The sequence below is a fragment of the Amblyomma americanum genome, chromosome 7 (assembly GCF_052857255.1).
Source record: "Amblyomma americanum isolate KBUSLIRL-KWMA chromosome 7, ASM5285725v1, whole genome shotgun sequence".
NCBI classification, from domain to species: Eukaryota; Metazoa; Arthropoda; class Arachnida; order Ixodida; family Ixodidae; genus Amblyomma; species Amblyomma americanum.
In genome coordinates this window covers 33,835,956-33,860,858 of record NC_135503.1, presented here as the reverse complement: position 1 = coordinate 33,860,858, position 24,903 = coordinate 33,835,956, and the positions used below count along the sequence as shown (strand labels likewise).

The following is a 24,903-nucleotide window of genomic DNA, read 5'->3' as shown; positions in this document are numbered from 1 at the left end:
CTTATTTAAAGCGAAAGCTCCACTACGCTAGGTTTTCAAGAGGGCAGCGTCAGTGCAGTCACGTGATAGGTGTCACGTGGTGCACGTGGCAGGTCATGTGACCTACTGACGTCATCACAATCTGCCCACCGTGGCAGGGGGCCGCTGCCCCATCCGGCCTCGGGCATTTCATCGACGCTTTACAGACAATCCGTTCGGCAGTGTGTGTGGCGTTTGTGAACGTACTCATGCAAAGGAAGCTTTCGCTTCTCGGTAGGGTTAACCAAAGTTTAAATCACAGCTAATTTTTTTCTTCAGATGTGTGAGTGGGCTGGTTTTAAAAAGACCTTCGATGAAACAGGAACATACGGAATGTTGTGTTCGAGTAAATGTTCCATACTGCTCAACGACCTCAATTAAAATTTCGCTTCCCATCGAAAAACCGCCTTTTTCTTTCTTCAGATCAATTTATCGAACTTTTCGACTCTAGCTCAGCACGCATCCGCGAGCTTCGTTCGTTAGCGTTGAGCGCCGAAACTGCGAGATCCCCGCGCGTGCTTTTCGAGCGTGCAAGAGGCCGAATTGAGTTCGATTTTCAAGATGAACGTTCCTCGCCGTTACCTTGCCTCTCTCCATTTTTTTCTCTCTCTCTCTTATCCTGCGTACCACACGGTGTTTCGCTAATGAATTGCCGCTTGAGCGGCGAACAATTAGCGCTTTTTTGCGCTCCGTGCGGGGCCCGAAGGCTCCTCGCGTGATTTACGCCCCTCCGGGTCCCGGCAACTTGTGTTTCCTCCCTGCGTCGCCATCCTCCGGCGAACAGGCTGCCCCTTAATTTATCCGCAGAGCCTCGCTCCAGGAAGGCCTGCGGGGTTGCGCACAGGTATCTTCATGAGCGCCGCTGTACTGAACGCGTCGCAGGTTTCGTGTCTCGTGTTACGCATCTCCTCGAAGAGCCCGAAATATGGCGGCGGATTTTTACGGCTCGAGGGCTTCTGTGGCCAAAGAGCGCCATGGCGCAAGGCATTTTTCTTCTGCTCAAGGTGGGGTCAAAGACCCTTTTCCGAAGCATTTCACCCTCAACCTCATCAAAGGCAGAAGACGCAAATATCCCCAGCCACATCCTCTGCTAACACAATATGAAGCGACATGTTGGAGAAGACTCCAAACAGGAGCCTTCAACAACCTTCACATTCTACATAAGATGTATCCGGAGCAGTATAGGGATACATGTCCGTGGTGCGGGGCAACCCCCACGCTGTATCATATCACATGGGAATGCACACACATTGTAGCTTTCTGAGGTAACAAAGAGCCAAATGCGGAGCAGTTGGAGGACCGGCTAACCAGCAGCCAGCTCAAGGTTCAAAGAGACCTAGTGAGCCACGCATGCCGGATGGCCAGGGACAGTGGTGCCTTGGACTAGGGGCGCCAACCACGCTCAGCCTGGAAGACATCGGCAATCTTCGGGCAAGCAGCAAGACTCCTTTATTAGAGCAATAAAGTTTATTCACTCACTCACTGATTCACCCTAAATAAGCCGACCACCAGACCAGGGGAAAGCTTGTACCCATTGTATCACCGGTGGGTGCCCGGCGGCACTGGGGATCGAACCCCACACCTCCTGCATGCGAGGCGGATGCTCAACCACTTGGCCACCGCTGCGGTACCAATTATACACTTGCTTATAATTTCGAAATGCAGTTGAAGGGGCCCGGCGATTACTTCGTTATAGCCCGTGTTGAAAACGCTCCCAAGGGGAATCGTCCATGTCCAACATTCTCGGGTAAAAATTTTGGATACTGGAAAATTTTAAGGTTGTAAGGTACTGTTATGAAAATATTGAAGGTACTGGTCCATTCTTCCGATATGCAGAAAAATCTTTATTTTACAGCTTTCCATCACTCCCATCGAGCAATTGACACTTCTATAGAAAACCCATGAGAACAGGTTTTGACGATGGCAAAACGAAAAAAAAAAGGAAGCCTGCCGAAGGGAGATCTGCGTATATATTTATTGTTATAGTGAAATCTTAAAATATATAAAAAAATTGACTTCATAAACTGGTTCCTGTTCATTATTTCGTTATAAACTGTTTCGTTATAACGAGGTTCGACTGTTAAGTTATTTCGCATATAGGGCTCTTCGATCATACCGGATCGGAAGTTTCGCTTCGAGCTTTCTATTTCCTGAGGCCAATTTGCATAGTTCAGCTGATCGAAGCAGTTTCGTCGCCATTGGTGCCAAAAGCTCTGAAATGTATAGATCACTTGCAATGGCGTCACAACGTTCTGCCTTGTTGGAGCACACCAGGAGTTTATGCACTTTTCCATAATCCACTTATCGCCACATGCCACGCCGTACCACGCGCAACATTTGTGTAGTACACCATCAAGGCGCTCGTGGCGTCTCGTGCGAGCCATGTATTTTTTTTGTGTCTTAATTTACATGTCGCTGTATTATACTGGGATGCACCGCTATAGATTTCCTCTCGGTAAGGAGAGCGGGAGAGGCGTGTTGTCGCTATAAAAAAAACTTTATGGGCGATCATTTGGATCGATCCTGAGGAAATGCGACAGCATTCTTCTTTGACTCGCCAGTTTATTCCACTTCTGATTCTATTCTAAGTCGATTGGCGTCCGCTTCTCAATCTTCTATTCCAGTTCCGGCTAAGCAACTAAGCCAAATCTGTCACACTGATAGATCGCGGCGAGTCTTCATACCACTTCCGGCGCAGTGACACAGCCACCAATGCGGCTTGTGAGTACCAGGTTGCGCTTCCCGAGCAATGTTCTTTTCAAGCGCCACCTGATAACCTGCCACAATTGGCAGGTCCAGACTTGACACAGATGAGCCTCCTTTGGTGACGTCATCAGCGGTCTGCTGACGTCACTTTCCTTCAGCCAATGGACATTATCTGACCTTCTGACGTCACTTCCAGTCTGGTGACGTCACCGGCCAGGTGGTGTCACGACCTTCCAGCCAATGAATTGCTCCGCTCTTGTGACGCCACTTAATACGTCACTGTTGGCCGACTGATCAGCATCTTTCTTCAGGTTTCTTTTCATAAGTTTCAGGTGAAATTGTTATGCTGACGCATAAAAAAAAACGATAGTTGCAGACACTACCGCTCGTTTGGACTGTCATGTTGGAGGCGAAGCTGGGTCTGTCTCCCCTAGCGGTGTCCCAGGCTCGTCTGCTTCCCCATCCTTGCGTCGCAGTCCTCTTCGGCTGCAGGTCATCACCCTTTCTGTTCTTCCCGACCTTGGAGCTACTCAGCCTCCTGTAGCCGTCGTCAGCGGGTCGTTCGTTGACCCCCGCTTTCGGGACCAGCTGCATACCAGTTCGGGGAAGAGTGGAGAGGTCGTTGACTCCCCTCTTCAACACGTGCACAGCAAAACCTCCCGTTCTGGCTGCCAGCAGCCACCACATCTACGCATTTTTCTTACTGGACCCGTTTCACTGATTTTCTTGGCAAGAAACACTGCGATTAGCAACCATCCCAGAGTTTGTAACCTGCGTGTATACTTTAACATTTATTTTACTGCCCACAGGCGTCGCACCAGGCTTCTCATGTCCGTGTTTTGGCCTAACCAGAACGCCGAATTTCAATAAATGAATCCTGGGGAGAGTTCTGCAGCTGGTATATGATCAAAAACCGCATATACGAACGACTCAAATCACTTGGACTGCTGGATACTTCGCAGAATACTCGCTAACTACCGATACCCTGCTTTCCACCTCGTGCGAACAACAATCCGATCAGCAAATTTCAACGCTCTGGAAGCGGTTTTCAGGGGTGTATACATAAGCCGCATACATGGCTGCATTAGAGAAGCTGCATTTTTCGGCAATGGCCGCTGCCACAGCTCGCTTCGATGCAGTTCTGCCGCAGCCGTGCATCTGCGGCTATAGATTTCTCCAGCCTCATCTATTGTAAAGGGAAAATGCCAGCTGGTTGTGTGCTCCGTACGAAAGATTCCCATTGGCATAGCGTGTAATGTTCGGTCGGTCTAATTAAAACCCCTACGCGTGTTTTCTTTTCCACGTCTCTGTTTAAACCACCTGCCCATTCCCTGCCTAAGTACGACCTTTATCACCGTCCCAAGAGATGGCTGTCGTGCCCCATGTTGCGTGGACGATGTCGGTCAGTAACCAGCCGGCCGGAGACGGACTCGAGAGAGCCGGAGAGTGCTGAAGAGGAAAAACTGTACAGATTTATTTTACATATTTACATACCTCGCACGCGCTTCTAGTCAAAGAAGCATTCTACATGTTTACGGTTCTCAAAAGACCTCATTTGCATAGCCTAGTGTTCCTGTATATGCTCTCGCAGGGAGCTTATACAGGAACACTAGCATTGCCATGCGGCGGATTTTATACCATCATGTGTCCCTAGCTCCCCAAGTGGGGAATCTCGGCACTGGACGAGTTTCCAATCAGGGATCTCTCGAGCAGGCTTGGGTTGCCGCCCACCGCACAGTATCCCCTCGCAGCTTATCCGGTGATGATGGTGATGAAGTTGTCACCGTGAGGCAACACTTCTTGCAGCGACGGTGAATCGCCACCAACTTGAGTCGAATTCGCTGAAGCCGAGCCGCGAGCTCTGTTACCAGGAAGGCCACTCCCTACGCAGGTAGCGTAGGGAAAGACTTCTCCCTGCTGCCGCTTGTTCTCAGTACAGGGAAAACTAGGGACTTTGTTCCCCCGCTTCTGTCCGGCTGACTCATGCTTGCGCTATTTCCAGTGCCCCGTCCAAGTGGCCAGCAGCCGCGGTAGAGAGGGAACCTTCTTTCCCGGGATAAAAGGGATCCGGCGTGCAGCCGTCGCGAGGATGTCGGTTTCGTTGACAGCTCCCAGATGTCGCTTGCTCCGGCCCGCGTTGCTAGAAGTACGATCAGAACATGACACATGCAGAAGGCCTTCCTAATCAGCCTCACCACAACGCACACATCTGCCCTTCGCATTGCGCTGTGCAGAAAAGCTCGCTTTTGATGCTTTCCGCATGTTATCTGCCATAGGGTGACAGCCAGCTTGCGTTAAACTCAAACTGAAAACGAAGCGTGTTGAGCGGTGCAACAAGAAAACAGGCAGCGGGTTTCACTGAAATTAGTGGAACGACAGTGCAGGGTCATTTTTTGTTTCGAACGGGGTCCGGATCGGCTTGGTTCAAAATAAAAATAAAAGCCTGCCATATTGTTGTTTCCAAATGGCAGTGATAGGCGTGACGATGTATATAGCATAGGATTATGGTTTGTGGGGTTTAGTATTCCAAAGCGACTCAGGCTAGGAAGGACGCCGTAGTAGACGGCTCCAGATAATTTTGACCACCTGTAGTTCTTTAGCGTGGGCTGTTATCGCAAAGTGCATGGGCCTCTCACATTTCACCTCCATCGAAATGCGACCGCAGCGGCTGAGATCAGACCCGTGTCGTTCGGGTGTGTAGCCCAGCACCATATAACCACTGAGCCACCGCGGCGGCGGGGTGATAGCATAGCATAGCATAGTGCAGTACAGTACAGTATAGCATTATATTGCAGTATATTGAGCATCCGCCTCGCATGCGGGAGGTGCGGGGTTCGATCCCTAGTGCCGCCGGGCACCCACCGGTGACACAATGGGCGCAAGCTTTCCTCTGCCTGGTGCTCGGCTTCTTTAGGGTGAAATGCTTGGGAAATAGGTCTTTGACCCCACCTTGGGTAGAAGAAAAGAACCTTGTGACATGGCGCTGTTTGGCCTCAGATGCGCTTGCGCCATAAAAATTCATGATCACAACTGTATAGTATAGTATAGTATAGTATAGTATAGTATAGTATAGTATAGTATAGTATAGTATAGTATAGTATAGTATAGTATAGGCTGCGACTCCTCCCGCTGGCCCCTTTATACATGCCAACTCGCAATACAATTTCAATGGCATTTAACTGGCCTACCACTTACTAAAGTCGAGTGTTCAAAAACTACGAGTTCCACTTGCAAAATAAAAGGCCACAATCTGCAATAATATTTAATGGTTTTCAACGAAACCCATCCTTCATTCAAAACCCAGAGGACTTTGCATAACTGGTTGAGACGGGAAAGGGGTGACAGATATTGAGGAGCCCTGTAATACAGCCCAGCTCATTCTCAGTACACCATTCAAACGAACGGCAGGTGCGATTGGCATCGCGCGTGCGACGATTCCTACGTGCACCACCTCGAACTCTAATGGCCGGCTCGTGAAAGCTCCCCCCCGCTAACACCACGGCTGGGCAGCTCACCCTGTCCCATAACCCTTCAACGAGCTCTCTCTCGTTCGAGCACCTAAGCAGTCCCTGCGCAAAGCTGTGTCTCACTGGATATCAAACGTCGTTCGCTTCAACTCCAGTCGACGAGTGACGGCCCGGTCATTGTCGCGGACGTCGAGGAGAACGCCAGCTGAGGCCGGAGAAAAGCGAGAACCCCTCTCTCCGACGCTGCGTGCACACGTATACGCAGCGTGTGGCAGCTCGTCCTCTTCCGCGGAAAACTCATTAGCGTCCGGGCTCTTTAATATCGCAGCATTGGACGTCAGCAGGCTGCCTGCCTGCCTCTCTGGATAGCATGCCACGCAGAAAGAGAGAATGAACGGGAAAGGGGGGGGGGGGGGGGGGAGGGGGCTAAGGCGCGAGGTCCTACGAGACGTGGAGACTGTGTGGCACTAGGGGATTTACCGCCAGCCGCTGCTGAGCACACGGCTGCGAGCCGCGCGCTTGCTTTCGAGTGTTGCGCCACTGGGACGTGCTCTCACCGGCGCTGAGGCGGAGGGCGACGCGCCTCTTCAACTTGTGCTCACTACAAAGTTTCAGAACCGCGCCGCCCAGACGGCCGCCGTGGCGGGATCCAGAAAAAGGACGCGTGACGAAACATGGCGAAACAGCTGCCCCCCCATCAAAGCGCACGCGTGAGTCGTGAAAGTTTTTGGAGCAGCCTCGCATAGTGTAAACCAGAGCGGCGGACACTTTTCTCGTGTTTATTGAAGGGCTTTTGAATGAAAAGGCACGGATTTTGCTTCAGCCTTCAAAGACTGCCGGCATGCTGTTCTGCGTACGGGCGAGAGGCTCAATGAGGGAAGAAAGCTGACGAAAGAAACGCAAAGAAAAAAGTTACAAAAAAAGCGCAAATTATACATGCGGTCTGAAAATGAGGGTCTTGAAGTTTCAAATGGTGATGCATAGAGGAATATTTTAAAATTACAGATCTGCGGAATTAACAACGTTTATTTATTTTAACGTATATATTAGGGCAACAGGGATGACGGGTGACTATCTTTCTACCCGACGGCGATATGACGTGTATTGTTTCGACGTGGCAAAAAAGATGCAGCTTGCATTTACACTACGTGAGCATGTGTGCGGTTTAAGAAAAAAAAAAGAAAAAGCGTGCACGTGTGCGTGTAGGGCTTAGTCATAGGAATGAACCGCCCTCTCAGCACGCATATGTTTTCGGGTAAAGAAAATATAGCAAAATGAACAGCAGCTCATGCAGGTGTTTTCTATCACATCTGAAAACTTAACTCTCACATAGCGTGGCAATCCCAATAACAAAGCATTTAACGAGAAAACAAAAAGAATGGAAAGAACGTACTTCGGTTCCGAAAGTACGTAGGTTGCCTGTGCTCCACGCAAGCGAGCTCTATCCCATGACAAATTCCGCTCAGACAAGCTTATCATAAACGACGCACCACTAAGGCCTGTGTCATGGCGCGTTTATCCCTTTTTTATCGTTTCTTTTCCTTGATTATTTTTGTTTTAAAGTTCTTAGAGGGCGTTCGCATCTCTCATTTGCTCTGGCGGGAAAGAAAGCAACGGAAGAGTGAGAGAGAGAGCAGCCATGGCTGCAGCAGGGCCGTCGCAAATCCTCACTGACGTGGTAAGCACGCTGTGTATAGCTTATTGATTCCACAGCACACCACACAGAGGCGAGCACGGGGGGCCGTCCAGGCGGCAGCAAGCAGACAGATGCGATGCCTGCCACTTCGCTCGGCTTCTCATCCTCCTCACTTCAAAATCGATACCAGAGGGGGAAGACCCACGCGGGAGGGAGACGAAGGCGAGAGGGCGCCACTGTCTGTGCGTGCGTGTGTGAAGCGCACGCGTCAGTGTGCGAGTATACTGTGCAGCGCCATCAGCCAGGACAGGATAAGGGAGAGGGTGAGAACCGGGGGAAGGGAGAGGGAAGGACACTACTACAGACAGAGTGTGCATGGTCTGTGCGTGTGAGGGAAAGGGGCATGGGAGTTGCGCGCAGGGACCAGCAGGGCTCCGGAACCAGATTATCCACCGCCGCTGATTCCCAGGCTCCGCCAGCAGCGCAGGATGCGAAGCTACCAACGTCGACTCAGCCGCGGTGCAGAAACGAGGCGAGGGGCGCTGGACGGCAGACTGGCAGTACGAAGAAAGAGGGGAGGGGGGGGGGGTGCACGGGAGGAACAGAGAAAAGCAAGAAGAAGGCGAAGTCTTTTCTGTTGCTGCGACCGGCCAGGAAGGGACGAGGACAAGGAGGACCCGCTATTCTGGACGACGACGGCTGCGTAGCATGACTTTCGTCTTCGCGGCAACTTCCGCTTCGCTGTGATTCTGCCTCTCGTCTCTTTTCTCTTTTTTTTTGTTGTTGTCTCGTTGTTTTATTTCTCGGAGAGTCCCGCTGATGCCGACGTTGGGAGGGTTCATGTCCCTTGGTGAGCCTTGTGCACGATGCTATTTTTCGGATGGAAAGATGGAAGGTGGAAGAAAATTTGGCGTTGGCGCTAACAGGGAGTTATGGAGACTGCGTAGAAGCGAATCTTTTTACGGGTGTTGTGCAGGCTGTATTGCGTTGTTCGCCACGAAATGTGGCGAATAAAAGTCGTCAGCAACAACTCCAGTGAACTTTACATCGGTCTGCTGCTTTTTGAAAGCTAAGAGTGTGAAAAATGTTTATCTATTTTTTTTGTAGACACACGCTATTGTCATGTATTGAGTCTCCAGGGCCTAGTCAAGCTCATAGCTTTTAGCTCAGAAGGCCTTTCCAATTTCTGGAAAACATAAATTATGTATGTATGTATGTATGTATGTATGTATGTATGTATGTATGTATGTATGTATGTATGTATGTATGTATGTATGTATGTATGTATCAAACTTTTTTTACTTCGCATTCGATGCATATAAGGCGCAACCTGTGGCATTATGTTTTTGTTCAAACCTGAAGTCACCACCTTTGAAAACCGAGAAAGCGAATACACTTTATTATGCATCTTTTGTGTGAGCTGCTAAGTTGCTAGAGGGCTTTTTTTTTCGGTTCCAGACCAAAAAAACAACAGTTCATTACTTCAATGCTTCACGAGTTGATTACCCAACAGAAAACACTATACCGTTCATTATTTCTATGGACCTATCTACAAGCGCTGCCACGTGCGCCAGTCTAATCGAATGAACTTTTATAGTTGATTTACCGAAATTACCACGCATGGAAAAGTTATTCGCTTCTATTGTTAGTACAAAACCTTCTTCTCAAAATGAATTTACATCTCCAAGTGCAGGACTATGTGGTGATACATAGGAATTGTCAACAAAATTCGAGCACCAAATGCGCTTGTGTCAGCAAAGAATCTCACCGAAAGACGCGAAAGTTGCGATGTATTTTTACACCGTCTAGACCCTGTGAGACTGATTAAAGATCTTGTTGGTTTGCGTTCCCACATCGCAGAGGGTTGTTCAAATTGGTTTGGTTTGTTTTTTGGGTGGAAAGGAAATGGCGCAGTATCTGTCTCATATATCGTTGGACACCCGAACCGCGCCGTAAGGGAAGGGATAAAGGAGGGAGTGAAAGAAGAAAGGAAGAAGACGTGCCGTAGTGGAGGTCTCCGGTATAATTTCGACCACCTGGGGATCTTTAACGTGCACTGACATCGCACAGCACACGGGCGCCTTAGCGTTTTGCCTCCATAAAAACGCAGCCGCCGCGGTTGGGTTCGAACCCGGGAACTCCGGATCAGTAGTCGAGCGCCCTAACCACTGAGCCACCGCGGCGGGTAAAATAAGAAATTCTAATGACAAAGAGACCGCTCTCGCCGAAAACAGGGTTTTTATTAGCAAGAAAATACAATAAAAATTCAAAATACAACTGCCGCTGTCACCGGCCAATTTCGCAAGTAGAATGCGTACGTCGACAGAAACTTTTGCGCGCGAGTCCCGCCGTCACTTATACTTCAGAACGGCGGTAACCGGTCCTTTTCGGTAAGGGCATCACGAGTTTGATTCGACTGGTAAGAAAATATTTAAATCCGATTTTCTCGCCGATAAAGGCCGGACAGAAGACACCACGCAGCCGCAGAGTCCCCTTATAGTCTCTAGTGTCTCCTTAGAGAAGATTTACAGATTTTCATTTACAGAATTTTATTTTCATACGTATTACGTACCTCGTATTTTGTATATAGAGTTTCATGTACCTCATATGAGTCAACAATTAGACAATTAACCTAAATCACTAATAAAGTTTTATTTTTTATGAGAGGGAAAGGTTATATTGCGAAATTGATGGCCGAAAACATCGAGGTTGATCTGTGTTTTTAAATTTTCTTAATGGGATAATCGGGTTCGAAATATCGACGGTCAAAAATGCGCATCTGAAAGCTTGTTGAGTTGGTTTTCCCGCATTACCTAATTAAAAAGTGGCGTGGCTGCGCGTGGTATCACCGCCGAAATCAAGTTAACTTCTTTTACGTCATCAATATATATCAACTGCGCTTGTATTTGATGCATAAGAAGTGCGAGGGACGCCATTTTAGCATCAAGCAATGCGAGGTCATCGATTATGAAAATTTAAAAACAGAGCTGATCTTTAATGTTTACGGCCATCAATTTTGTTAACATAACCATAAGCTCTAAAATCATAAATAAAAAGTTTATTAGTTAATTTAGGTCATGCATTGTCTAATTATTGATCGATCTCGGATAGATAATATCCACCTTGCTGTACACTCCAGCTAAGCAAACCTCACCGGCGTATATCTTACAGTTTTTGAAATCAAAAGCTGTAAAGGCTAAAAAGTAATCCCCGTGTAAATTTTGTACTTCATTATCCCGTGCAGGACCGCTGATTCATTTATCTGTGTACTTATTTGCTTGGGATCACGTTTCTTGCGCCCTTCTCTTTGTTGGTTTCGTGAATGCCGGTTGAAAGGGTGGGAGGGGGGGTGGGGGTGATGTGTATCTATAACAGCACGTTCAGGCAGCTACTGCAACTGTTTTAACGTCACGACAAACACCATACGCGATTTTCAGCTTTTCGCGGGTGCGGCAGGCATCATCCTGGAAAGTCAGCAGAGCTCTTCCCATCATACGATTCTTGCAACATCGCCTACAGGCTACTCTGCGTTGAAGAGAATTCGCTATGCACCCTGACATCTTGCTTTCGTGCCTTGTTCCCCGCTTTGTTCTCTGACTTGCTTGTATTCATGCTGTTGTCATTGTAATTGTGTCTGCCCATGTGGCTGCACATCTGCAGCGAAGCTGCTTTTTCTGCGTATTTTTGCGCAATACCCTGATGACGAATAACTTTCACGGAAGCAAAATGTATATGCTCGCCGTAATAACTTTACAGAACGCCATCTTGGCTTGGAAGTTCACTTTCTTCTGCATTCGTGCAGCATTGCTTAAAATTTGATTGCACACTATGTGATTTCAAAGAGTCAGGATTAGGCTGCTTATATTTCTCCCAGGCTGTCGATAGTGACGGCGCTAAGGCGCAACATTTAAATGCTTTTTTGCTTACACTGTGTCCCATGAACTTTTGACTGCGGATGTGCATGAACAGAAGTGTGCACAGGGCGACAATATTCAGTGCTTGAGCTGCTTTGCGTTCGTTAACCAAGCACACATCAGCTCCCCTCAACCAGGCCTTGCAGACGAAAGCAAGAGCTCCGAGATCCGAGTAATCTCTGGGCAAAGCGAGGTGGGGCGCTTGTTTGGGCGCCATGCTAACGGCCACCTGTGTAATGCCAGTGGGAAAACCGAGGCGGGCGCAGACGAACCTTCGAGCGCTCGGGGAGCAGAGCAAAATAACAAAGTTTCAAAAAGCAAAGAAGCTAGCAGGGATCATGGATCTGGGATCGCGGTGAGGGGCGTGTTCCGGATATGTGGGAAGCTATACGTCGGTGTGGGGGGAGGGGCGGGGGCCGAGGAAGGAAAGGAGGAATTCAGAATTCCGTGGGCTGCTCGGTCCGGGCTGTCATCTCGCAGTTCTCCTCTCATTTCTTGTCGAGCCCCGTCCGCCTAGCTTTTCTTGTTTCTTCTTTTAAGCTCCTCTGTCCGCTTCGATGCTTCTGGTCCAGTTTCTGCGTCGGCCACCTGCAATTTGCTGCTTTCTTTCGGCGGGCCCCTACTTTTTAACGCCACCATTTTTCTGTTCTTGGACAAACTCCCTCGCTCTTCTCACCTTTTTCATTGCTCTTTTTTTTTTCTTGCTTTCTACCACGAAGGTAAAAGAACAAAGCCAGATAGGAAGTTTGCTGACGATGTTGTTTTAGCAAAGTCACCGAGGATGAATGAAGCTGAAAGCTGAGGCAAGCGCGATGCAGGATACTCGAGTTGGATTTTGAAACGCGTCCATCACATCACATCGCATCAAGGGTCCCGATTTACTGCATTGAAAATTCATGGTTGTGTGAATAAGCGTCTAGATATGACAGTGGCCATAGATTTTCACCGCCCAAGTCAGTAATGATTTGTTTTTCCTCTCTTTTCTTATGTTTACCCCCAAAGTGCCTTTCGATTAGTGCGCAGCTAAATGTTAAAATACTAACTGCCTAAGCTAAATCTAGCTACAGTCGGATACAACTAAATAATGCGGCGGCGAATGCTTCTCAAAGGATGCCCTCCAGCCAATAGTGTAGACAAGTTCTCATGACGTCGAGGTTAATCTTCTAGCATGAAATCACAGCATACTCGCAATTGGGCCTCCGTGAAGTTGCATTAAGCACTGCGTCATGAAAATCGGTCGATGCTATTGGCTGGAAGGGCTCCTTTGAGCGGTGCCTTCCGCTGCATTCTTGAATTGTATCCTATATAGATAAAAGCTGTGCTATGCCAGACATATCTCCCGGTTATGGACAGCTGGTTCGTCCATATGGTGGGTTCAGGCCTGTTTGCCGTTTTGCGATTTTGCGATTTTCACCTCCCGATCGAAGCTGCGATTTTAGCCGCTGCGCGACTGGAGAGAGTCTCGGTCTAGTCGCAGGAGGCTTGTGACCGTTTTCCGCCCGGTTGGAATTCAATCGCAGCGTCGATGAGATCGCGCTGAAAATGATCAGCGAAGGGCTTCGTTACGCCGTGTCACGCATGGTCACGTGACAGTTGCCAGTGGAAGCAGCCATGTAAGCTGCGGAGCAGCAGACGCGAGCAATATACAGCGACCCTGCGCGTAACTCAGATGGAATTCGCTGTGCATGCGTTGCGTGTTAAAGCAACCACCGGAAATCGCACAGCGCCATCTGCGACTGCGGCGAATTTTTTTCGCTCTAGTCGCACCATGTGAACCGGCCCTCGTACGATTTCGAGGTAAAAAGTTTGACACTTGCGAAGACCTGACTTACCTGCTTTTCGCAAGTGGTATTAGCTCACATTCTGTTCCTGGCATTTGATGAATAGTGGTCGACTTATAAAAAAGGAGGTCGAGGTCACTACCGATATCCATGATGTGATGATTTCATTTCTTCTTGGGAACATTCACAGTGTTACAAACACAGCGGATGAAGAAGATAATAAAACTGCACTCGAGCGAATACACGAGCAACGCTCACATGGAGTACCCACTAGTCTGTACCCTTGCACTGCTCAGTTGTTTCTTCAGTTTGTTTAAACTTGTTGAGACCGGGCTGCCACAGTCGAATGCGGGCAGATGGAATTTTGTTTTACCTCGACTTTTTTTACCTTTTGTTTTCTTCACATGATGTGATGGCTCAGGCAGAAACCTTCAGATATTGTCATGCCGCATACTTCATCGCATTTTCGTACTTTGGATCCGCGATATCTATAGGCCTAAATCGGACCTTCGGTAACCTGTTTTCATTCCTTCGTGTCGTAAGGTACTCCACCTTCAGATTTTAAGTCTTGCCTCAGTTTTTTTTTTTTCGTTCGCACTTTAGGTTCGAAAAAGCTGTTTTTGCTGCCGTTGTTATATTGAGTTTGTCAGAAGGCATGTTATTAGGCGTGTACGCCTGTAATTAAAATGCTCACTCCATCCTTGCTGCCTGTAGTACAAAAAACAAAAAACCAAAAGAAGAAGGATGGAGGTATTTGAGCGGCTAAACGCACGAACATTAAAGAAAGCGACTAACAATAGCAGAATTTGCACATCTATTGTGGACAAAGCATGCTTGGTTGTAGCTTAGAGAAAGTAATGCAACTCTCCGAAGCTCTCACAAAAAGTTCAGAGATCTATGAGACACCATACCAAACGCGGTACCCATGTCGCCTTCGTCAGACTTTCTCTAAATAGTCTCTGGCGGCAGCACCCATTGCTCCCGCTCGCAGACATGATGATGCTCAGTCTAGATTCTTTGTCCGTATACCCCCGTAACCGCCACCTTGTGGGTCGAAATCGTCAAGGTGCTTGGCCTCTCACACGACACACAAGTACCCATCAACTCGTTCCGAGTCTCCCGAGTTGTTGCGTTCGGCTTAGCCGTGATCTTCAAGTTGAACATGTATACCAATTCGCCCAGCTGACTGCTTTGCTCATTCTACTCGTTAGGAAGAGTCACAAAAGCGCGGGCCTTGACCTTCTCTCAACATACACCGTGTCAGTCGAAAGCATCTTTCTCGAACTAACACGTTGGTGTTTCACTGAAAGTGAAACATGGTTTTACATAACGCCACTCAACGCTTCCACCTGATTGAGATGGGTGCTTAATTCTAGGAGGCGGCTAGAAAAAATTATGTGCCTGCAGGATCAAAAACCATTCTCACGCACACGTGATAAAAGTTTGTGATAGGTCAGTGGCCACTCTAGGGCTGATCATGATTAGCTCCGACTGCAAAATCAAGAGGTTGACCAGGCCACCGACGAGCCTTTGTTAACAGCCAGCTAAATTCATAATTAGCTAAAGACAGCTTTAAAGCGATCGTTGTATTCACAATGTAGCATTTTCGAGCGACTGTGAGAAAAGAAGCATTCTTTGGCCACCATGTGCTTGCGCGGAGGGAGATACAGGCGCGCCCCAAGTTGATAGTGCACAAGACACGGAAGGATGCCACCCCACGTGTCCAAATAATCTTACTGCATTATGTGCTCGTGGAGGAGATGTCTCAGATGAGCGCGGGGCAGCGATCGTTGACCCACCGATGCCCCTGCAACCCCCCCCCCCCCCGCCCCCCACCCCAAACTTGTCGCCAGTAGTAATACATTAACCCGACAGCAGCCTCGTTTACATGAACCCGACAGCAGCGGGTCGAGTCAGCAGATCGTACTGATCAAGGTCATCCCAACTCGACGCATGTGTGAACTCGATCAAAGCGAGTGAACTCTCTTGGCGCGCCCTGCGAGGTGCTACCGCATGAGTACTAAATCGACTGCAGCTCCAGGTGTTCCTGAGTTGCAGCGCCTAGCCGATTTCCAAAAATAAATTTGTAAATGAAGTTCATTATTGTCAAGGTTACCGCCTACTCCCCTGTGCAAAGTGTCACACCAGGACCAGACAACACCGGCGGCCCATCTGTGAAAAATCGATCGCCATAAGTTACCTAACCTATTTCACGGTTCTAGACACGCGTACGCTGTCTCACTATACAGGTGGCACCAGGTAGCGACACCTGATGCGAGCTGTACACCAGCGCTCTATTTGTTGTCAATGCACAGCGAAGAACCGCGCGAGGTTGAAATTAATCCGAAGCCTTCGGCGCACCTCACACGTGACCATAGGTACGCGTACGCTGTCTCACTATACAGGTGGCACCAGGTAGCGACAGTTGATGCGAGCTGTACACCAGCGTTCTATTTGTTGTCAATGCACAGCGAAGAACCACGCGAGGTTGAAATTAATCCGAAGCCTTCGGCGCACCTCACACGTGACCATAGGTACGCGTACGCTGTCTCACTATACAGGTGGCACCAGGTAGCGACAGTTGATGCGAGCTGTACACCAGCGTTCTATTTGTTGTCAATGCACAGCGAAGAACCACGCGAGGTTGAAATTAATCCGAAGCCTTCGGCGCACCTCACACCTGACCATAGGTCTCTAGTGCACATCATTCAGCTGATGTGCGAACTAACATGCATGCACCAACTTAACACGTAAACAGCTTCAGGAATTCGTCCTTTAATTTTCCCGCGGGTAGCCACAACTTCCACAGCACTGCGTCATTCTAGGAGACGTAGCAGATTGGCGACTCTCGAAAACAAGCAAGAAACACTCTGCCCCGTGCGTGTAAGGGTGTTGCGCCTCTATCTTTGGCCCCGTGGCGTGGCCTTTCCCTGTTGCATCAGCGACTTTCGTCACATCTCTCTTTTCTCTTCTCTTCTTTCGCTCCTCGACTTGGGCGTCGCCCCTGGCGTTGGTGGATGGGCGCGGTCGTCGGTCAGGCAGGGGACGGCCGTGGAACGCCCCGGCGGCCAGCAGACCCGATAAGCAGCGCAGCGTCGGCGCGCCAACGGGCCCGCCGCAGTCCGAGTATCGCCACGAAGGCAATGCGCCGAAGGCCGTGGCCCTTCACTCAGAGATACCAGGGATGACACATAGGGAGCTGCGCTGATAAGGGAGCGATGGGGAAGGCTGTTCGACTGAACAGATTACGCTGGTTAGGGTTAGACTGGACTGCTTCTTCGTTGCCGTATACGGGTCACAGAAAACTCTGGCATCCAATGGCTACTTCTTTTTTCTCGCCAAACGACCGCAGTCTTTTGATACTGAGAGTGTCTAGTGCATAAACGAGTGCTCCTTTGACCATGTCTGGCAGTGCAGTGCGAGACGCATCGGTATTCGTTCAACCCCAGCATCTCTGTACAAAGTCAGCAGCTTAATCGCAGATCAAAGCGGTGCGCCGCAGCAAGAGGTTAGTAACAGATTTAGACAAGCGCCAGGCCGTGACGTCACGGAGATGCGGCGGCGCTGCGGCGTCAGCAGTGACCAGCCTTGCGCGTTTTTTGCTCATGTTTGGAGGCAGTGCCGGGAGAGAGGGAGCGGTTTAGTTTGCGCAAGTTTACGGCGGCCAGATAGGGGCGAAAGTGACGGACAGCGGGCCGTGAACGGAACATGTTCTGCGACTGATCGGCTTCAAGGCTGGAACTGCATTTCTGGATAGAAAACTGATAAGTTATAGTTTGCGCCTCTTAATCTGTCTTAATCTTAATCTTTTCGGTCGCGCGGCGAACAATGCAAGGATAGACCCGTGCAACTCGTTCGCTTTCTGTTGAAGGCTCAGCGTGAGAAGTTTAGACACGATATTATGTGCGCGTCTGACCGTAAGATGAACGCAGGGAGGGGCTGTTTTCAGACGCCAGTCAGCCGGACTACGTGCCGAGCATCTTTTCGAAAAAAAAAAGTCAAACAGCTTGTGCCGGTCACTTTCAGCTCCCATATCAAGTCACTATAAAAGCAGCTCTGTTTTCACTTTCGCGCGCTTCAAGAAGTGCTTCTTTTCAACACTGGACCTAGAAAACTAATGCACGACCCTAGGATATCTCGGGAAAATGCAGTGTTATTTCTCAGATTATCTGAATTTTCTCATTGCAGGTTGATCAGAATTTGGCTAACAGAACGAATACAAAAAGCCACTCGAATCAAGCAGAAGGCGCACGATTGAATGCAGATTCTAAATTAAGAACAGAATGACTTGAAATATTTAACTCGGCAGCAGGGACGCAAATTTCGTCTCAAGCTCGAGGAAAGCGTTTACTAAATACGTGTGATTGTGCAGTCATCCCAATTCCAAGAGAGCAAAAAGGAGATCATTCTTGCTGAAATTACCGGTGGAGTGAGACTTCGACTCCTGCAAATGTCTGTAGCTGCGCGCTCGACAAAGTTCCAAAGAACAGAGAGATCACATTTTTCCTTAATTCAAAGCAGCTGTATAACTTAGGTTCCCTGTAATTTCCGAGTTCTCCGCAGTAAAGTGGCTTGGAGAAAGCAGGAGGCACATAACAAGGTTCCTCATGTGAATATATATATATATATATATATATATATATATATATATATATATATATATATATATATATATATATATATATATATATATATATATATATATATATAGCTGCGAAAGCTGTGGTGTATCGGGCAACTAGACGCGGCTTGGCATCCGTAACGTTGAGTGCGTTCCGGATACTGGATAGGCAGCGCGCCCACCCTGCCACCATACCCTGGCAGGTGGCAGTAAAATTAATGGTTGCTCGCGAGAGGTCGTTCACCCAATGAACTCTGCGGCCTATTGCTGCAGTACCGCGTGTCGGCCACAACGTTGTCAGCGTTAACGTATGCAGCTCACATCTTTCTCTCACCACCGCCACGTACCACAAAGCGCGATTGAGGTGTCCACTGACATTGGGAGCCTGTTATGCCCCCTTTTTTCCTCAATATCATCAGAGTTTAGAAGGTTGTCAATGCCAGCGCTAATGAACACAATGAGCGTCGACGGCCTATAGCTTCAGTGGCGGCGGCGGAGTGACGTCATAGCTGTCACGTGGTTTCTCCTCGGTTCAAGCTCAAACTCGCGCACATGGCGTACACGGCGAAAAAGCTACGGAGGGGTGTAGCAGAAGCGTTCGCTGTTAAAATCTGCTTCGAGTCATGCATCGCGTCGTCCTAGATCTTGCACTAGCAATCGAGTTCGCTGTATTGGCCCATAAGTTGAGAACTGTAAACGATTAGTTTCTTTCGTTTTCATTTAATCAATCGACGTATTCGCCCGTCGTAATCACGCTAACTGGTGATTCTTACTGGTGAGCAGGCTGAAAAAGTGCGGAGCTTCTCTCCTGGCGTCAACAAAAAGGTTTCTAACCCAAGCGACGCGCACGATTTGAAACAATCGCATACACGATGTTAACGAGGTTGTTTCGAAGGTAGCGTCGCTGCCGACAGCAGCGCCACCTTTGTTTAAAAACATTACGCTTGTCTAAAGCCTGTTTGAACAGCATGCGCAAGAGACTGCACGAAGACGAAACAACCGAGGACGCCATCAAGAAGAGGTGGCAAAAGATTAGCTAGAAGATCTGTCAAAAGAAAATATCATATGAGATAAGGATTGTCTTAAAATTTCGTCATTACGTCGCTCTTCTTGCGCTATTCACTCCATATTTTGCCTTTACTGATATCCGTGTAAATTATCGCAGTGCCTCTTGAGGTCTGACTAATCCATCCACATCATTCTACCGAATCAAGCTATCCGTATCATAGTAGTTGCGACGCTGATCAAATCCACTATACGTGCTTTTTGAATATCTTTTTTTAAGACACCTAATTTGATATGACATTGCTGCATTTGATTACCATGTTATTTTGGCAGCACTCTATTCAGCACTTTCATGGCTGCATGCCAGATAATTTATCCTGACCACACTACATTTGCGTATCACAATCTGCTGTTACCTAAAATTTCAGCTGCTTATGACACTCAATCAGCTTTTCGCAATAATTACGTTGCAAATCTCCTTACCGAACGATATAAGCATACTGACGTCCATTTCGTTGTTTATAAACTATGTCCGATTATTTATCTCCAATTCTTGCGATTTGACTGCATATTTTCACGCCTTCCTTTTGTCATATTTTCTATACCGGCAACGTACTGCTCTGTTTTATTGTTGTCTGACACTAAGTTTACAGAATCGGTTGTTCTGAGTTTAAACCGCCTATGCTTATAAGTTGTAACTTCTAAGCTTAGGACTAGTGCACATCTGTACTTATTCTGTTTGCATATCTGTCTGATAAATTTCATTTTACTTCTTATGACTTTTACTCATACTCCTTACGCGTATTTTTTTTTTTCGTTTGTTGAGTTAACTTACATATTTGTCCATGCCGTACCACGTTCACACTTGATCATATAACAGCTCACACTCGACTCGTGTACTTCAGGCCGTCTTGCTGTAGCTACTCACTTTGTACCTGATATTTGTAACGAATTTTTATGAATAAAATGAAATAAAGAAGACGCACAGCGCATAAAGATTTAAATTTTGTTGCACAAAGCTTCGATTCACATGGCTGTCTTCGGCGGCTAACATCGACTTGCTGCATCTTGCCCGATTAGCGGAAAAGCAGCTTCAGGGTCATGACCGAGCCTTAAATAAGCCCATTCTTTGTTTTATTCTTTCCCATCTCTTGTGTGTTTAAGTTTTAAAGCGCCGAAGTTATCCAAGTACCCATCGCAATGGTTCTACAGCTGTGGAATTCAGTGCTCAGACTGACGTCATAGCTTCGATAAACAGCTGCGGAGGCCACATTTCCGCGCATATAAGGGAAGACAACAACGTACCGCGGTCCCAATTTCGGCATTTGTGAAATAACTCGAAGTGACCTGTGCTCTCCCACATCCTGCTACTGTAAACAGAAGCTCGCGCTCCATCTCTAGTACGTAAAAATCTTATCCTGTTTCGATGAACAATCTATGAAACCAAAATTGTATTTTTCACGCTGTTCTTCGTAGAAACGCTGTCACATCCTGCCCCACGGACTCGTTCGTTGCAATTTTTTTTCTTAGTTCAACAGGAGGCACCTTCCGGGCATAGGCACACCGCTGCCACACTCAGAGCTACAGAACACGCGAAGGCACCGAGACAAAAAAAAAAAACGTACGGCCGTTAAGCCCAAGCGTGGGCACAGCTCCTCAATACGGGGGGCGAAGCTTGGCCCAAAGCCGGCGGCTTCAAAACCTTCCGTGCCCGTAGAACAACAATAATGGCAGACGCACGCAGCCATCAGGCAAGCACTGCTGCAGGAAGAGTGTCCAGATTGAAGCGGCCGATACGACGGGGGTCTCCTCCTTGAATGGCACCTGAGTGGCAAACCCATTCCGGCAGGCGCCGCCGTCTCCGTCGTCAGCGCGCTGCCGCACGTGTCACCCCAGAGCCGCCGGCTTGAATGATGGCGCAGTTTTCTCCCCACGCGGCACGAGTACGGCACGCATCAAACAGTCGCCGCCCGGCGGTCCCCCTTTTGTCTACAGAGCGCGGCACAGACGTCGCCCCTGCATGGAGAAAGTGGTCGAGCGTAAACAAAGGCAATCGACTGCTCACTCTTGGCCATCGGCGTCGAACAGAAGTCGCCTGAAGGAAAGAAGGGAAGCGAAGGGGGAAGGGTGCACAGCCGTGGCAGGACCCCAGACCGAAGACAACAAACCTCGCCTCGCCGCGGAGAGCGGGGGGTGGGGGGGGTGGGGGGGGGGGGGAACCAAGCACTTTCCTCGGCTCATCCGTTTCCGTCACCGATGCCTAAAGAGAGACGCGGAGTCCAAGTCATGCTTCTGCTTGGAGATGACAAGAGACCCAGCTACTACTGGAGGGACAGCCGAAAACCGGCTTTGGTTTTTTAGCCCCTTTGAGAGCCAAAACCGGCGCTCTGGGCCAAGTCAGTGCTGAAAGCGGGAAGGGGCGCGCAAGGGCGCGGGCACTTGCCTCGGAGATGGCTTGACTGCCCGCGGCGCGGGGTGCGTTCCATCCCTCAAATTGCACTTTCATCCCCCCCTCTCCACCCCTCCACCCCCTCCCTACAGTTTCTACCCTCCACCCCCTCCCTACAGTTTCTACACTGCTCTCCGACTTTGCCCGCTGGCTTTGCGGGCCCCACAACGCTGCCCACCACGCGCTGTTGTCCCCCCCTGTTTCTTGGGCGGATGAGGGGGTTCGCTTTTACAGTACAGATAGGTAGCGGTTTTCCCCCTCAGCTCAAACTCTTAGCCCGTTTCGTCTAGAGAACGAGAGAATAACCGAGCGAGATAGTGAAGAAGGAAAGAGAAAAAAAAAAAGACCTGGACCAATGGTTCTCCCTCTTTTGTCGGGGAAAAGAAAATGCGAGAGGGGAATACAATGGCGGCAACGTTGTTTGAAGGCTGCCGGTGGTGTACGATTTACGATCGGTGCTAGGAGCACGCTCGTCGTTTTGCTAGGCCGTGTTCGCGAGATGAGTTTTCTCCCGAGTGCTCGAGATGAGGCTCGTGTTTTGTGATTGGCCAGGGGCGTTTGTGCGAACCTGAGCGTTTTCTTTCTTTACGGCGAAGGAACTTTTCTATCGAGCCTCGCAGTCCCCTTCAAACTTGCAGACGGAAAAGAGGCGTGCGACACGACCATCGCAAGACCAGCTCCGAGTTTTTTAGGCCGGGGCCTCAAGACATCCCGCATCTGCGTCGGGAACTGTCTCCGAACGCGTGATATGCACCAATTCTCTGATTCCCTTCGGCTACCTCCAACCGGTGTCGATAGGGTCGTGCCCGGATGGAAATGGTGTTGCAGTGTTCCCGTAAATAGCACCTGCGGATGCCTAACAGTTGGCCCAAACTTTGACCGCGAAAACGCCAACCCCGGAGGCCCCCTACTGCTTGGAAGTTTTAACACGCATCACTCGCTGCCGGCGCACCCGCCAACTTTTCGGTGGTGGGAGCACCCGCTCGGTGCATACGGATTCGGCTTCGGCGGTTTCGATTTGCCAGCGAGGTCCGCCGCCGACGCGGTGCCGCGCTTTTTTCCGCGCCAGCAAGTGAAAAAGCGCGCCAGAACGGCGCCCAACGAGCGGGCCTCCGCGCGGGTCACGTGGTGGCCGCCTCGTGACGCGCGGGGCGTGTCGGGAAGGAGGCGCCTGGCGTGCATCCCTGCGAGCTGGCGCCGCCGCCAGCAGACGAACTCGGCGAGCGAGCGGACGCGGCAAGTAGGAGCGGCGGCGGCCGACACAGATTCGTGCTCGCCCATGGAGACGGGCTTGCACGGCCCGCCGCACATCTCGCGGCTCTACCCTGAGATCCTGGCGCTCATCTTCAGCTACCTGGACGTTCGGGACAAGGGTCGCGTGTCCCAAGTGTGCTCCGCGTGGCGTGAGGCGGCCTACCACAAGTCCGTGTGGCGTGGCGTCGAGGCCAAGCTCCACCTGCGACGCGCCAACCCGTCTTTGTTCCCCAGCCTGGTGCGGCGCGGCATCCGGCGCGTTCAGGTGCTCAGCCTGCGGCGCTCGCTGCGTGACGTGATCCAGGGGGTGCCCAACCTGGAGGCGCTCAACATGATCGGCTGCTTCAACCTGACCGACGCCTGGCTGAGCCACGCCTTCGTCCAGGACGTGCACTCGCTCAGCGAGCTCAACCTGAGCATGTGCAAGCAGATCACCGACAACAGCCTTGGGCGCATCGCGCAGCACCTCAAGAGCCTCGAGCGACTCGACCTGGGCGGCTGCTCGAACGTCACCAACACGGGCCTGCTGCTCATCGCCTGGGGGCTGCAGAACCTGCGCTGTCTCAACCTGAGGAGCTGTCGCGGCGTCTCGGACCCCGGCATCGGCCACTTGGCCGGCATGACACCCGAGGCCGCTATCGGCACCCTGAGGCTAGAGTCGCTCTGCCTGCAAGACTGTCAGAAGCTCACCGACGACGCCCTGAGGTTCATCAGCCTCGGTCTGGTCGACCTGAGGAGCCTGAACCTGAGCTTCTGCGCAAGCGTCACGGACTCCGGCCTGAAGCACGCCGCCCGCATGGTGCGCCTACGGGAGCTCAATCTGCGGTCCTGCGACAACATCTCTGACCTGGGGCTCGCGTACCTCGCCGAAGGAGGATCGCGAATCAGCGCGCTGGACGTCAGCTTCTGCGACAAGGTGGGCGACCAGGGCCTCTTGCACGCCTCCCAGGGCCTCTTCCAGCTGCGCAGCCTCAGCCTGAACGCGTGTCCCGTCAGCGACGATGGCATCGGGCGCGTCGCGCGATCCCTGGGCGACCTGCAGACCCTGCACTTGGGACAGTGCGGCCGCGTCACTGACAAGGGGCTCAGCTTGATCGCGGACCACCTGAAGCAGCTGCGGTGCATCGACCTGTACGGCTGCACCAAGATCACCACCGTGGGACTGGAGAAGCTCATGCAGCTGCCCAACCTCGGCGTGCTCAACCTGGGCCTCTGGCAACACCAGCTGCACCAGCAGCAGAGTCCGCCCCAGCAGCGGCACATCCGGTGACGCTCTCCGACGCGCCCCGGCGACGCCAGTGCCTGTTGTGTGGTTGCTTGCTTGCTTGCTCAAAGTGAGGGCCGTCGTTGCTGTGGACTCTCCACCGACGGTCAGGTTTTTGCTCAAAACGTGACTGTGAACGAAATGCGCGGGATCAGAACGGATTAAGGGCGGTGTGCTCCCATCGCTGGCCCCCCTTCCGTCGTCGTCCAGAAGCAGCGATGTGATCGGGTTCGCCCCCCCTTTGTAAGTACTGCGCAGCGCCCGTCTCGAGAGCTTAGCATGTATTAGGCGCGTGTGTACAGGACTGGTCCAAAAATTCTTCCTGCTCGTGCCACAGGAGACGTTCGAAGCTCCGACTCTAAGCTGTAAATACTGTGTACATAGCATTCTCTTCTTGTACATGTTGCCCTGTAAATAGTTATCCAACACAAGAAAAAAACAACTGTACATACCAGTCAACGAATCGCTACGCTAGTAAAGTTTGTTTTCAGAAAAAAAAAACGATTGCAGTAGTGGTGTCATTTATTCCTGCCCAAATCGCGCGTGCTGCGCTAAAACGAACGGGGGCAATCCATCAGTTACAGCGCGTGTTATCTGCTTGTTTTGGCGGAGCGATCGTCCAGACGTTTTGCATCCTGAACGAGCAACCGTTTGTTTGACTATCCAGATATGCAAAACAAACACGCCACGCGTTTCGCGCTGTTGCCGCGTGCGTGTATTTATTCGTTGTGGCGCAGTTTGACAGCAAACAAGGCTGCCTCCTGCACTTTTCTTTCATTGCTTGAAGT

At 50.2% G+C, this 24,903-nt stretch overlaps 1 protein-coding gene across 1 annotated transcript; it reads left to right on the top strand.

Annotated features, from left to right (window-relative positions):
• Window positions 1–22,791: 22,791 nt before the first annotated feature.
• On the top strand, window positions 22,792–24,616 carry Ppa (F-box and leucine rich repeat protein partner of paired). The gene has a single exon (XM_077631726.1). It carries the CDS (start codon window positions 22,877–22,879, stop codon window positions 24,119–24,121), a length of 1,245 nt encoding a protein of 414 aa, XP_077487852.1. The 5' UTR covers window positions 22,792–22,876; the 3' UTR covers window positions 24,122–24,616.
• The last annotated feature ends 287 nt before the right edge of the window (window positions 24,617–24,903 follow it).

Excerpts from the sequence above, each read along its gene's own strand:
- Ppa (XM_077631726.1), top strand. The coding sequence starts at position 22,877 with ATGGAGACGGGCTTGCACGGCCCGCCGCACATCTCGCGGCTCTACCCT.